The sequence below is a fragment of the Cucumis sativus genome, chromosome 1 (assembly GCF_000004075.3).
Source record: "Cucumis sativus cultivar 9930 chromosome 1, Cucumber_9930_V3, whole genome shotgun sequence".
Lineage (NCBI taxonomy): Eukaryota > Viridiplantae > Streptophyta > Magnoliopsida > Cucurbitales > Cucurbitaceae > Cucumis > Cucumis sativus.
This window is the reverse complement of record NC_026655.2, coordinates 26,990,355-27,005,424: the sequence shown is the minus strand read 5'-3', so window position 1 is coordinate 27,005,424 and position 15,070 is coordinate 26,990,355. Positions and strand designations below refer to the sequence as shown.

The following is a 15,070-nucleotide window of genomic DNA, read 5'->3' as shown; positions in this document are numbered from 1 at the left end:
AACAAAGGAAATTAAAGGGCTACACAACTTGAATCAGAAGTTACATTATTGGAGAGTTATGCCATCACTCTTAAGTAAGAGTTATGCCATCACTCTTAAGTAATAGGGTTACAATCACCGATCACTATTATCGAGCTTCAAGGTTATTGTTGAAACTTTTTTCCCCATGTTAATCTTTTGCATTAGTTCTATCAAACTGGTTGATTTTCAGTACAAATTAAATTCCCAACAAGGTTGATTAGCGTAAAATAAACCTTTCACGAATTCTTCATAAAAAAACCTTCATGTTGGTCTTATGATTTTTGAAATATATATAGTTGAATTAGTCTTGTAATTTGGTAGATGATGGTAGAAATGAGGCCTCTTACTTTTGAAATAATCCAAGACTCGGATGAGAAATAGTGGATCTTGTGATATTCTTGGGTTGGATTAGTTTCTAGATGTGTTGTAATTAGGCTCATTTTTACTTGTGAGACAGTCGCACAACGAACCCTCTAACATATATCCACAATGTCGTAGGTCTCCAACATATCTCCAAAATGGTATATGATATTGTCTACTTTTTAAGCATAAAGCCTTCATAGCTTTGCTTTTAATTTTACTCCAAAGGTCTCGTGCAATTAGCTATAGTTGTCCTTACTTATATCATAGATCTTTTCTTTACTTATCCAACCACTACAAGAAATTTTACCTTTAATGTCGGTTTAAAACTGATATTAATGGCCTTTAGTGTTGGTTGGCAACCGACATCTATGTTAGCGTTATTAAAGGTCTTTAATGTCGTTTTTTCTTTGATGTCGGTTTAAAAATGACATTAAAGGTCTCATTAATGTTGGTTTAGAAACGAAATTAATAATGTCATTTTTAAACCGATATTTTTTATAGTGTTATTGAAGATCTTTAGTGTCGGTTGACCTTAAAATTGACATTAAAGAGGCCAACAATGTCAGTTTAAAAACGACGTTAAAGCCTAAGTTTTTAGTCCACCTTTGCAATTTTATTTTTATTTAATTGTTGCATTATTGTCCATTTTTTTATAAACCAACATTAATTGTAGATAAATATTTTTTTTTCGTGCCAACATATCAATAAAATTAATATTAATTTAGAAACTACAATATTTGTCATTTACTTGTGTATACACAAAATGAAATCTTAATATTGTGTTATGTATATATTTTACAAGAGTACAAGATCCTAATACATGACTTAAATAAGAAATCTTAGACGTCTTCTCAGTCTTCAACCTTTAACGATTGTCTGGTTGTCTACACGATCACTTAGCTTTCAACCCGATATGACTTCAATCATTCTACAAACAATATCAAAACAAACCAATTATGATACTTTGAATGAGAATTTCAGTCAAATTACGAAAATTTATATTTACATCTGGCCAATGATGATAATCTAAAACAATTTCACTATAAATAAAGAGACATCAGTACAACCTTCAAAAATAAAACTACTGACAACAATAGAGTACATAGGGCAATTGTAGTTACCTTGGCCTCTCTCCCAACATTTCTTCTCTTTTTAGATCCTGAAGTTCTGCAATAATCAAGGCATGAAACAAAAAATTTGTGCAAAATATAAAAATGGGGGCTGGCTGGAATCAACTCAAAACAGCCATTTGATTTTCATTCCTCCTTCTGTAACTCTTACCAAACCAAGCCATTAAATCTATGACTTTCTTAACTTTACATAACTATAGATATGTACTACATGGATGTTTAGTTCTTTTCTTTGGTTGGGTAGTTAGTATCAAGCAGACCAGTAAGCTATCATTTTCCCTTAGGAAAATACTGATTTCATATGGTTTCATAAAGTAAATACTTTATCAATAAAATTAGGTATGTGTTAGATGTATATTACTTAGTTTTGCTTTAATCGTTTGATGTATATTACTCCACGACAAATATTTAGGAATTGGAACGAGTAAAGGGCAAAGACAGTGATTTTGTTGATGTGATAAGGAAGGAAATGGGGGAAAATCCAAGTGGTTTTTTGGGAGAAAAATGTAAAATAGGAGTAGAAGAGAAGTAGGAGGGGGGCCTCCAAACATAGCCATTTTTAGATTTTTTTTTCCCACTGTTTCTCTAATTCTCTCCAACCAAATTATACCTCCCAAACTACCCCATTCATAAGTTTGTCACATTTAATTTCACTAATGTTTTTCATATGTTCAAATGTTCACACCAATTTTTCTTTAAAAAAAAAAAAAAGCAAACTACAACACATAGTTGACAGTGAAGAAAAACCTTTTTTTTTAATTCATAGAACAAACAGAAAATCACAACCTAACATCCCCATATTCACAGACAATTCATGAAATCAGAAAGAACTGCAAGAGAGATCAGTTGAAAAGAAACTAAATTAACTTCCTATTATATTCCAATTTACGCATGAGAAGGAGTGTTAATAACTGCAATATTAAAAAAGAAAAGGAAAAAAGAGCATAGTTATGCAATAGAGCAAAACCTTTAAACCATATATATGGCTTCAATTTGAAGCAGGCTGTGTGTAAAGCAAAGTGCAATTCATTGATTATTATTTTACATCTTTAATGACATGCATGAAGAGATGATTTAACTTACTTTATTTGATGACTGGCTTTGGTAAAAGTGGGCACCGACCCCAATGTAATCACCGCACACGAGTGTCTCCTAAAAAATTTCACTTCTTTTATTTTGGTTATTCATCTCTCTTCAATGGAATGCCTTCCTTCACAACAATATAATCTAAAGTTGTATATTTCATAATTATTAATGTCAACATCCTTAAAACTGATTTAACTTACTTTATTGATAAATATCTTCACCATAAGGAGTTAGGGAAACTCAATTTTTCAATATTATTATTATTATAATTATGAGTATGATTATTCAAGTTGCCTATTAGTTATCATATATATAGCATTAGCTAACTAGCTTATAGACCGGTTAGTTCTATATTATAATTGAATTAAAGTTTCAAGCAAGATAAAAAATAAGTTGTTCTTTAACTATCATTTCATACTAGAAAGGCACCTAGGGCTATGAAAAATAATTGTGAAATTAGTTCTTTAATTAGTGAAGCACATGGGATACAAGTTTGTGTGATCTCTCTTTGCAACAAAGTAAAAAACTAAAAAAAACAAAGAAATTTATTGTTCTTTTAAGGAAATATTAGTTTTGTAAATAAATTATTAGGAACTTTCTTTCAACATGAACATTTCAAATGCCTTCCTTCCATAATTGAATTGTGATATTAATAAAAGTAGATGCATGTAAGTTAATCTATAAGGAAGGAAACTTTAATTATTTTTTAAAAAAATATACTAAGATGCCTTTCACAACCGTTTTTTCTTAATTTTTATTTTAAAAAATTCAGCTAACACTTCTTTTCCACTTTTGTTTTTTTAACACAATTTTTTAGTGTAAGAACAATCATCCAAATATTTTCACATTAGTTTGATATTGTTTACTTTATTTTAATAGCTTTATATATATCTATAACACCTCTCTTCCGATATGTTGTAATTCCTAAACCAAGACTGGTGGTTTTGCAAGAACCAACTAGTCTCTTTTTCTTAGAGAACTAAAGTTGCAATCTTATACATGCAATGATGCAATAAAGTAAATGTGAGAATCAACCAAAGTAGTTAACAATCAACGGTGGTGGCGAGCATAACGTGAAAGAGATGAGGATTCTGACGTTGGTGAAGAGGCAAGTGTGAAAGAGACGAGGGTTTCAACTTAGTGGTGACGAGCATATCGTGAAAAAGACAAGGTGGTGGTGAGGGATTAGCACGGCGGGCACGGGCTGGGTACGAGGTACACTATGGTGGCGGCAGCGGCCACTGTTTGTGTTTGGAGAAGAGAGAGAAAAGTAGTGTGAGATTTTGAGAGATGAAGAAAAATCGTGAAGGAAGGGGATTTTGAGAAAGAGTATAAGAGATATGTTTTTTGACTTTTTGTAAAATTAAAAATAATAAAAAATAATAATAGTTAATAAATTAAAGAGAGAAATGGACATAAATATTGTTTTTGAAAATGCGGATGATTAATGTCGGTTTTAAAACGACATTAAACCTCTCTCATTAATGTCGATTTGAAACCGACATTAATCATCCACATTTTCAAAAACGACATTGTTGTCCATTTCTCAATATCAAACCAAAAGTTGATTGGATAGCGCATGTCAGCATACTCAAATATGAAGTATTAGTGATAAAGTGAACTATCATGTTTCTTTAGTAAATTATGACAATGGTTGGATTTGGGGAACTTATTACTAGAAGCAAAGAACAAGTAGCAAGATGGTTTTACCATTAAAGTTAGATAATTCGCAAAGCAACCAGAGACAAGTAGAAGCTTAAGATGACTATGGATTTTATTTTTTGGAGAGGAGTCAAACTCTAATGTTTGTTTTGATAGATGAGCCATTTCATGTTATAAGAATTTGAAACTTGGAACTTAAACAGAAATATCAGAATGTTCGTGGATGAGAATGAGGAGAACCCAATATACAATTAGATTGGATTTGGACTATAGACTATAGTAAATCTTATGATTTTTCTTTTAAAGCATATCGTAGTTTCCCTGGTAACTCGGTATAACAGGGAAGCTAATGTGAAGAATATGAGAAAATGGAGGAAAAAGTTGTGAAGAATATGAGAAAATGGAGGAAAAAGTTGTGAAGAATACGAGAAAGTTATTGTTACATGGCGAACTAATGTTTGGAATTTTGACAAAAGCAGAATAAGGTGAGTGTGGCTTTCATAGGATACTTTGTGCTGCTATTTTATGCATAAACTTGGCATGCTTTCTTATAAATTTTTTCTTGATTTTCTGGTATGTGATTTCAATTCAAATAACTCAAATTAAAGTAAAAAGGAAGATATACATTAATTGATGGTTTATACTAAGCTATTGTAGATCTTTTTCAACATCGTTTTGGAAATTATAAATGGAGAAATGTGATCTTGCATACTATAGTGGTACATCCAAGAATTAAATTCCTTCCTTGTATGTTATACTCTTTTTCTAAACTTCCACGATTCACATTTCTTTTCTATATAATTACAAGTTTTTTCAATTTATCTCTTTCATCATTTACTTTTCTTACTCTAGGGATAAATCAACACATTATGTAGAAGAAAGATTCAACTAACAAACTTATTTAATTCATATTCTTCCGGCAAACTCAAATAAAACATTATTGTGTTTTTATTAGGTTTTACACCAATAACCGATCGATCTACTATAATAATGCAGCTACGTACCAAGCAAGTGATTGATATTTGGTTAGTGACAAGACTTGTTGTAATTTCGTTATTCACGACAATACCTTGTTGTATTTAGTTTTTTTAAAAATGTTAGTATTAGTCTAGAATATAAGCAGCCTAAAGTTTTACTTGACTATGCATGCTAACTTAATTTGCTAATAAATGTTTACGTTCCAACCCAAAATTGGTGCAGCTTCTTATTTGCGTGACTGGACAAATTTGGCTACAACTTATGAAAATCTCACCAATTCAATAAGTCTAACTTATTCCTATAAAATGTTTGTGTGATTCTTTTGTTGTTTTCCATTACCTGAATTATCAATTCCTACCTTTTAATTCTTGTCATTTAAGAGCTTTCTAAGAGTTATGGTCTACAAACTTTTTGTTTTTGTTTACTTGTGAATTGATTTGCGTGCAAAATCTTCTTTGGTGATATTTGGCAAGTTGAGTAATTTAGGAGAATTGGATTAGTTTTTGTTACTCTTATGAGTTTTTATTGATATTAGTTTAAGTGACTTCAAAGTTATACTTTTATTGATTCTCGTTTTGTTTATGATTTGAGTAATTGTACTACCTGGAGAATCGTTTAATTAATTTCAGTTTCTATGTTGTTTTGGTTGTTTTTTTTATTGAGGATTCTAATCGTTGTTTGCCCTAAATTCAGAGGTACATTCAACATCATAATGAAGTTGAGCTTTCTGCCTTGGGAATGGGTATTGTTTTGTTTCTTGTAGTTTATTTTAACGCTTATGGATATATATCTGATGAATTTTTGGTTTTGTTGGCTCAAATCCTTCTTTGTAATATTACACCAATCACTACTGTTGTCACAATTGTAGAGATTCTTAAAGAACAATGGGGTGGCTACATAGAAGAGAATAATCCATAATTTTTATTGTTAATCTCTCTTAAGGTTGAAAGAGTATGATATCTTCCTTAAGGTTGAAAGGTTTCATCACCAGCCTTATCAAACTTAGGAATATCTTTGATTCATATGGACTGAAATTATTTCTCTTAATTTTTTGGATTCACATGCAATAAATTTAAATTTTGATGAAGAACATGCCTAACTTTATTTTCTTTTGTCATGTGTTTATTTATTTTCTTCTCTGTGTTGTTTAATGGCTTTAAATTGTTCTTGGAGATTACAAAAGCTCCTAAACTACATAAAACATAAATATAATAATCCAATTATCATCGTAATTGATAATAATATGTACATCAAAAGCCTGTAAAAATTGTAGGACTGTGATGAAGTTTTCAATTGGAAGAAAAGTTGCAGTTTGGGGTTATATATCTTTGACATTTTTTTTTAATTGTAAGATACCTTTGTTTTGACATTTGATCTTCTCGTCAATTCTTTGAGTTGGTAAATAGTAACTAATGTGTGGAATGTGACGATGTGAGTGTGGGTTGTAGTTCCATAATCATCTGTCATCGGCTATCGTCACCCACGGCTATGGTCGCCCATCGACCTCACATGCCGCTTCACTTATTGAGCAGGTAACAAGTTTTTTTTTTTTTTTCATGTTTGATGCGTTGACGGTTTTGAATTATTTTGCATTGGAATCATTAGAATGCAATTGTGCCTTGCGGATGCGTTTAATTGTTAGGTAAGAATTATTTGTAGTTTTAGAATCTAAATCTACTTTGTTGCTTCATATCCGAGGGGAGGGGGAGGGGGAGGGGAGGGGGGACTGAAATGAAGGGCCAAAAATGTTGTCACAAATTTTTTGGCAATCTAGTTATTTTTCTATAATCTCACTATTGTCTTTTTTCAATCTTATATCATTGAGAGTATTAACTTCTGACCTTTTTTTTTTTTTTTTTTTTGTGAATTTGAGGATGTCTTGATATCAGTTCTTTATTTCCCCTAACTTGAATCCTCAGCTCTTAATTTGTCAACACTTGAATCCTCAGCTACACACTTTAATTCCTTCGACGACCTTTTTGTTTCAGAAATTTCAAGAGGTAACTCTTCTTATTTTTCTTGAGAAACCGCTGAAAATTATTAGAAATGGAGAGAGAGATAGAGAGTGTAGTTTAATATTTGAGTGTTAGCTTCATTCTTCATCCATATTGGTATATTGTATGGAGATTCTTTAGTTGTTTGAATTAAATAGTTTATCGGGTTTTTGGTTTTCATTTTAGTTGAGCTTTTATATATATATATTTTCGCTTTTGTGGTTTCGATGTTAGACTATTTGAATTTAGTTCAGAGGTTGAAATTCTTGTATTCTGAGTATGTTCTTTTGATTGTAGTATTAATTCACGGTATAAAGCTTCAAATAATGATACAAATAGTAAACTTTGTTTTTTTGTTGTCATAGTTGCTCCTCCGGTTCTATTTGTTTTTTTGTCCCTAAAAATAAGGTTTTCTTCCAATGTGGATGTATTTGTTTGTGTGCTTAAGATTGATCTTCTCTATTCTTTAAGATATTTGCGAGTTACATGCCAGGCAATCATGTCTATTTGCATCTTTTGTCTGATTTAAAGAACTAAATAGTGGTCACGATATGGTATTGCTAGACTTTCATGGCGATTACTTATTATAGGATATTTAACAAAGTAAAAGACCATCATGCAATTAGTTAGTGGAAATCGTTGTATGTTGGGGCATGGGAGTGAGGGATAGGTTTTTGAGGGCAGTAGTCTGTTAGAGGGTGGTATGTACGCTTTATTTTTCCAAACTCGTGTGTTGGGAAGGGGAGAGTATTGGGCCTCTTCATTCGGCAAGGTTGTTTTATGTGTCTTGTGTTGTTGAATTTTGTATCTGCTCTTAATTTCAATCAAATAGTAAGGTGATCGACCTTACAAATAATTCTTTCTATAAGATATCAAATTATATATGTTATTTTTAATTAGGGCAATCCCAAGTTCTTTCTCCATATCAAATGCAAGAATTTGATTGGTATCAGTAAGCCAATGTAAGACCCCTTTAGCATAAATGTCTTTGTTGTTGTTTTGAGTTTATCTTATTACTCTGTTAGGATATTCAAAGATCCATACGACAACATGAAACTGTGAATTCATTTTATATATGCTAGTGTTTGACAAATGCAATCGATTATGTTCACATTTAAGAACTAAAGTGTATGCATGAATAAATTCCACATTTGCTATTATTTTTTATTCGTGTTAAACCTTCTATTTTTTCCAAACCAAAGGTGAAGAAGTTGACTTGGAAATTAATTTATTGTTTGATATAGTGTACTGCATACAAGTTTTGTATATGTTTTTATTTTCCTTCTATGGATTTTTTTCATGTTTGAACATTTGATATATTTGTTCTACAGGATGCAGAAGCATATGCTTACCTTTTAAAATGGAGGATTGCAACAATTTTAGAGGAAGGAGGAGACTTGAGGAAATTTACCAAATACTTGAGTGATAATTCTAGTGCTAAAGGATATTGCATGTATGTCTCTTTAAAGACCTTGTAAATTCCATACTTGTAAATTGTTCAAACTTGATTATAAATGTACGAATATTACAAAGTGTATTATAATATATATATATATATATATGTATGTATGTATGTATATATATTAAAGTATCGATTATTTGTTTCTATATGGGTCTCATGTATTATAACATTATTGTCATTCAAATGGTTCGTGTAATGGTGGAGCAACAAAGAGAACAGGAAAAAACGGTAGTAATTGAGGAATTTGCAACAGGAAATAAATGTCATAATATATGAATTCGTTACATTTCATAATTGTCGTCAATACTAAAACAATGACATTTTTTTTATAAAAAAAACTGTCACGATTGTCTTATATTTGACAGGAAAAAAATATCATCAATAGCAAAACAATGACATTTAATTTCAAAAAAAAAAATGGTCACGACTGATCTATATTTGACAGAAAAAAAATGTCGGTAATAGCGAAGCAATGACATTTATTTTTAAAAAAATTGTCACAATTGCTCTATCCTTGACATTTAAAAAATGTCATATGAAATGAATTTACGACATATTTTTAACTGTCGTTAATACGCAAATTATGACAAATATTTGTTGTCATAATATAAAATATGACAGTTATTTGTTGTCATCAAATAGTAATTAACGACATTTATTCGTTGTCATGAAAAAGCTTATTGCGACAGTTTTCGAAAATTGTCAGAGAAAAACTTTCCATGACTCCCGCTTCTATGACTGTAAATAATTGTCACGAATTTTGTTCGCGACAGAAAATAATTGTCATCATAGACCATTTTTCTCGCGGTGGCTAAGAGTGTTTGTGCTTTATAGTTTACACACAGCACCAAATTTGTCTCACAAACTCTCTTCTCAATCTCCACAACAATTTTGCACCAATGGAATCTCTTGCAAAGGCTCTGCCCCTTTTTAACTAATTTCTTCCATCATAAATCCATCTAGGCCAAGTGCTTTATACGATCCTATATCTTCAATTGCTTTTCAAACTTTCTTCAGCTCTGTGAAAAGTTATGCCAGGTTTCTTCTTATCATTCTTTCTCTTTTTCGCTTTTTTTTCTTCTTTTGACAATATGAGATTGGATCCCAGGAATGGCCCCATGAGCTTCCAAAGAAATCGACAAATTTCTCCTATTAACTTCAACTTCATCATCAGTAAATTAAAAAGCTCACTCCATCCACAAACGAAACTTTTGCAATAGAGCCTTCTTTGTCTCCTTGAGTTCCATGCCCTGTACCAGAGTCCTCTTCGTCAATGGATCCGGAAACGAGTGATGATCTTCTTAGCTTATTGCTCTTCTATATGTTCATCCATTGCATCCTTAAAGTTTGTATCCATGGAGCTTTGTATAATCCTGATTGGTGTGTGCCACAAATGGATTTAGTTTCTCTCTCTGCAGGGAAAAGCATCTTATCCATTACAAATGAGTGTTTGTTCTTAACACAATGCTTTGATATTTGAAGTAAATAATGAACACAACACCTAGCTCTAGAAGCCCTTTTACTCTCGGGTTGAATCTTTTGCAAACATAATCTTTTCACAATGTTACATAAATAATGACTAACATCTTGAAACAAAATTAAGAATTAGCATGGCTTTAGATTCCTTCATCAACAATCTCTTCCATTATCCGACTACAATAGTGTGTTTGTAGGACTGGTATGGCAATTCTAGAGGGGTGTTGCATCGGGGCTTTTAAAATTTAATTAATGAAAACTTTTCACCAAGCTGACCCAATTAAACAAATTTATAAACTTCTTGCTAATGAGTAATTTAGACAAGAATTTAATACAAATGTGTTCCCATCAAAACGACTTATATATTAGTGATAAACAAAAATTCAAGCGTAAATTGTAGCAATTAATTTTATGAAACGAACTATATCAACAAATTAATTACAGAATTAAATAGAAAAGGGATAGAGAAACTAGTAATTTTATAACTTAAAATGATTTTTTAACATGTTTTTCAAAAGTTTTTTTTGTATATAATTTGTTTTCTAAAAAATTTTGAGTTGGTAGTAGATATCAATATAAAATGAGCCAATTTATAAAGTTTTCAATTGTTTGAACTCGACCTAACCCATACAAGTTGATAATCTATTTCAAAAAACATACAAATTGAGTTGAGAGTTGAACGAGTTCTTTCGACCACCAAGTTGTTTTCTTTTAACATGCATGCCTCTAACAAAATATAAGAATAAAGTTTTATGTGAGGACATAAGAAGACACTATCACATGCAAATATATATGGTACGTACCAACTTAAATACTAAAATTAAACTCATTGGAAGAAAGTGAAATAAATAAAAAGAAGTAGAGTGGCTTATTAGCAAATACAAATTGTTAAGGACCCACATGAAAAACATATAATTTATATCTATAAGAGATCACGGATTAGCCAAAAAGATTATAGATCCAAGAAGAGTGTTTGCCTAATTAGATCACGGGTTCTTAAAAAGCATTCTATACCAACTTTATGGATGTATACAAATATGTGTGTGTTGAAATTGATGCTACTACTCATAATCAAACAAAATCAAATAAGACAAAAAGAAGAAGAAAAAAAACTCTATATTTGTAGCTTTAAAACAACTTGTCGTGGTTTTGATAAAATAAGTTTAATAAATCCAACCCAAATCCCGTACTTGTTAGCTTTCCAAAACAAATGTCAAAATGTAAAGATACATATGATATATCCGATAAACACTTGATGTACATACTTATATATATTTTATACACCGAAAGGTATCATATACGCAAAATGGAAAAAGTGTGTGACATACTTTAAATATCATATTCTTAAATTGTCGTCCCATTTGATTTTAGAAAAATTAAGCTTATAGATATTACTTTCCTATATTAATTTCAATGTTTTGTTCTATACATTTTACAAGGTTCAAAATTCAAGTTGTCCAATCATTATGTAAAATTTTTACATTAAGATAACAATTGACAACTTCGTATTTTAATTATTAATCAAAATTAGAATTCAATCAATTCAATGAAGTGTTTCAATCACCAAAAAAATGTAACTAGATAAGGGGTTGTTTGGATTGTAAAGGTAAAGATTAGGTAAAGTAACTATTTTGTTTTTTGTTTTGGAAATTATCCTTTTGTTTTTCTTAAAATGTTTTGAATCTTTTTTTGTGAGAAGAGTATGGGTTCTTGACAAAAAAGATCCAAAAAGATAATTATGGGCAGATTTATTAAGGAGTCAGGGGCACGTGCCCCCTCACATTTCCGGTCTTTGTATTTTAATATTAGTTTTGAAATGTCAAATTACAATATATCTTAAAAATACGTTATTTTATTATATTATGGTTTTGGTATACTGGTTGTGTCTCAAGGGTTCAAAACTCATCCATCCCTATATATGATTTTTGGATACGTCATTGATAATAATTATTATTATTATCTTTTTAGGGTTCTCAATCTAACCTTTCTTTTCATTGTTTTCATACTTTGCCACCTCATTTTCGTTTCATACATAATTACTTGTGATTTTCAACACTTGTATGATTTTCATATCACATGTTTAAAAATAGTAATTTTGTTTTTTCTATCTTTTACTTTTGGAGGCAATATGTTGGGATATCATTTTCTTGAATTTAATATACCGATAATATACAACACTCTTTTTCTTTTGGGAAAAATAGTTTTTATAAATTTGGGATAATTTCAATTTAGATCTATGAGATTTTAAAAGTTTCACTCAACTAAATTGATTTTTCCTTTAATTTAAAGTTCATGGTTTAGTCAAATCTTACGATTGTTTTTTTATCTTGTATAACTTATTTAACTTAGTCTATTAGTTAAATGGAGTAGAAGATCGTTCATGCCAAATATTAATCTAGAAAAACATATTTAATCTTTACGTGATAATAATTGTAAATATGTAATTTTGATGAGAGATAACGTAAAAAAAATGAACTAATGTCTAAATCAATAAAAAAAAAAACTAAATAATAGAAAAGAAGTTTAGTTCTTAATGATGTAGATTAGATAAATTCATTTTGTTTTGTATTTATCTCTTTGTTATATTTTTGGTTAAGAATAAATGAAAATATAATTTTTTTTTCTATGTGAAAAAGTAAAAGACATAAAAGGAAATTGATATTAAAAAGAATTTACACATGGGAAGATTCCTTATTTCCCACTGCAAAGCTACAAATTCCTATGATTTCCCAAACACAAAACAATCCAAATTAAACAAAATACCCCTAAACAACAAAACCCCCCAACAAACTCTCACAACCCTTTCTTTTACTTTTCCTTTTTCTTTACCTTTACCTTTACCTTTTGGTTTTTTTTTTATGATATAATCAAAATGTCCATGAACATCTTCTCTTATTATAGTCTTATGATTTATGGTTGGAAAAAAGTTAGAATTTAGTTCCTATGATTTTAAAAGTTAGACTTTAGTCTCTATAGCTTTGTTAAACTATATGAACTAAATTAATGTTAAATTTATTGGTCTCTATGATCTAGAGAAAGTTAAATTTTAGTCATAAATAGTTTATAAGGTAGAGTGAAGATTTTATAAGACCATATAGACATTATTTATAAGATTTTATATCAAACTTTAACGATTAAATTTTAGCTCTCTTAAAACATCTCGACAAAGATGACGACAAACAAAAAAAACACACACACACAAAGACACCCCATCCTTTCATAAGAAGACACACTATCCTTTCACATGACAAAAAATGGCAAATTGATAAATGCAAAGAATCATTTACCATCAACCCATTCCCTCTCTTTTCAACACCTTTGTTTCTCCGCTTCTTTCTTCACCTTCAAGTTCAGTGTTAAAGTCTCACTCAAAATCACATAACACACCAAATCATCCCATCTTCCTCTCTTTTTCTCTTCACCATTTCCATGGCTTCTGCTTTATCAACTTTCTCTTTCATCTGCAACTTTCTTCTCCTTCTAGCTTCTTTTTCTGCCTCAGACATAGACCAAGATAGAACAGACTGCTCCGACCAACTCATCGGCCTCGCACAGTGCTTGCCGTATGTCAGCGGTGATGCCAAGACACCAACCATTGATTGCTGCAGTGGATTGAAACAGGTGGTGCAGAAGAGCAAGAAGTGTCTATGTGTTCTTATTAAAGACAAAGATGACCCTAATCTTGGCCTTAAAATCAATGGCTCCCTTGCTTTGGCCCTCCCTCATGCCTGCCATGCCCCAGCCAACATCACCGAGTGCATCTGTAAGCAAACTAATCCCTTGCCTTTTTTTCTCTCTCTCTCTCTGTTTTGTTATATCAATGATATCTCATAGACTCTTGGTATACTACAAAAAATTGGAGCTTAATGAATTCATGTTGTCTCCTTAGTTTGAAGAGTAGTTGTGATCTCTTAAGTAGAACAAATACATTTCTTATGGAAGCAACACATCCTTGGTTTTCATAGATGATAGGAGAGAAGTACCAGTAGTTCCAATTTGAAGAAGAGACTATTTATAGATTAATTTATCATTGTCCGAACAGTCGTGTCTCTTCTTGACGTTGGTTAATAATTTAACAGACATGTTCATCCAAGAAAGAATGCAACTCATGGAATTTTCTAAAACATACTTTTCACTTGGGCATTTTTCTCAAACATTTATATGTACACAAGTTTGATGGCCATTCACTTGTATTTCTCAATTGGGCATTGAGTGCTTCCGTTCCGTTTACACAAATTTCTTGGATTTAAAGCGTTTTGTCAAATACCTTAGCTTCTGGGCATCTAACGTTGTGTTCTGGATATGGTTTTTCAGCTCTTTTACACTTATCACCAAATTCAACAGAAGCAAAGATATTCAAAGAATCTAATCCCACCAGTGAACCCAGCAGTTCTCCAGACACTAAAGGTAAAAACCAAATTTATAAACTCTATCTAACTTAAATTTAAAAGAACGTATCATTCATTATTACCTTAGTGTGAGTAAATTTTTATGTACAGTTCATGGGAGTTCGTCCGTTGCAAACGAGAAAAGCGACGGTGGAATGGGGAAGAGATGGATTGGAGGAACAGAGATGATTGTGAAGATTTTGCTAGGATTCTTCATTTTGTCGCATCTTAATCTAATGTTCATCTAAACATAGCAGAACGAAACTGTTTGTAATTTAGGAGGGTTTCTTGCTTCATCCTTCAACATGTTATGCCAGTTTTCTTATATTGTTCAGAACAGAATATAAGAGGAATTTCAAGTTTTTTCTTTCCCTTAAAATTTCCATGGAATCCAGACTCTATACAAATTCTATCATTTCAAGAATGTGTTTTACATGCCTCTTTACCAAAATCTTCCATGTCTGGCTGAATCTTCTTTTTCTCATTTACAAATTATTACTCTTTCTGACA

At 30.9% G+C, this 15,070-nt stretch overlaps 1 protein-coding gene and 1 long non-coding RNA gene across 3 annotated transcripts; one reads left to right on the top strand and one right to left on the bottom strand.

Moving 5' to 3' along the window:
* Nucleotides 1-1,085: 1,085 nt before the first annotated feature.
* Nucleotides 1,086-2,743, bottom strand: LOC116401726. The gene is made up of 2 exons (XR_004214063.1): nt 1,506-2,743; nt 1,086-1,312 (listed from the first exon to the last, which is right to left on the bottom strand). It is a non-coding gene; the product is annotated as an uncharacterized LOC116401726 (long non-coding RNA).
* A 10,685-nt stretch (nt 2,744-13,428) lies between these two features.
* Nucleotides 13,429-14,995, top strand: LOC101206532 (protein YLS3). Of its 2 annotated transcripts, none has more exons than XM_031880226.1 (3): nt 13,429-13,935; nt 14,487-14,579; nt 14,649-14,668. In XM_031880226.1, exons 1-3 carry the CDS (start codon nt 13,602-13,604, stop codon nt 14,651-14,653), a joined length of 432 nt encoding a protein of 143 aa, XP_031736086.1. In that variant the 5' UTR covers nt 13,429-13,601; the 3' UTR covers nt 14,654-14,668. The 2 variants fall into 2 exon arrangements, with proteins under 2 accessions (XP_031736086.1, XP_004144111.1); XM_004144063.3 differs by lacking the exon at nt 14,649-14,668 and adding an exon at nt 14,672-14,995 and having other exon boundaries at nt 13,430-13,935.
* The last annotated feature ends 75 nt before the right edge of the window (nt 14,996-15,070 follow it).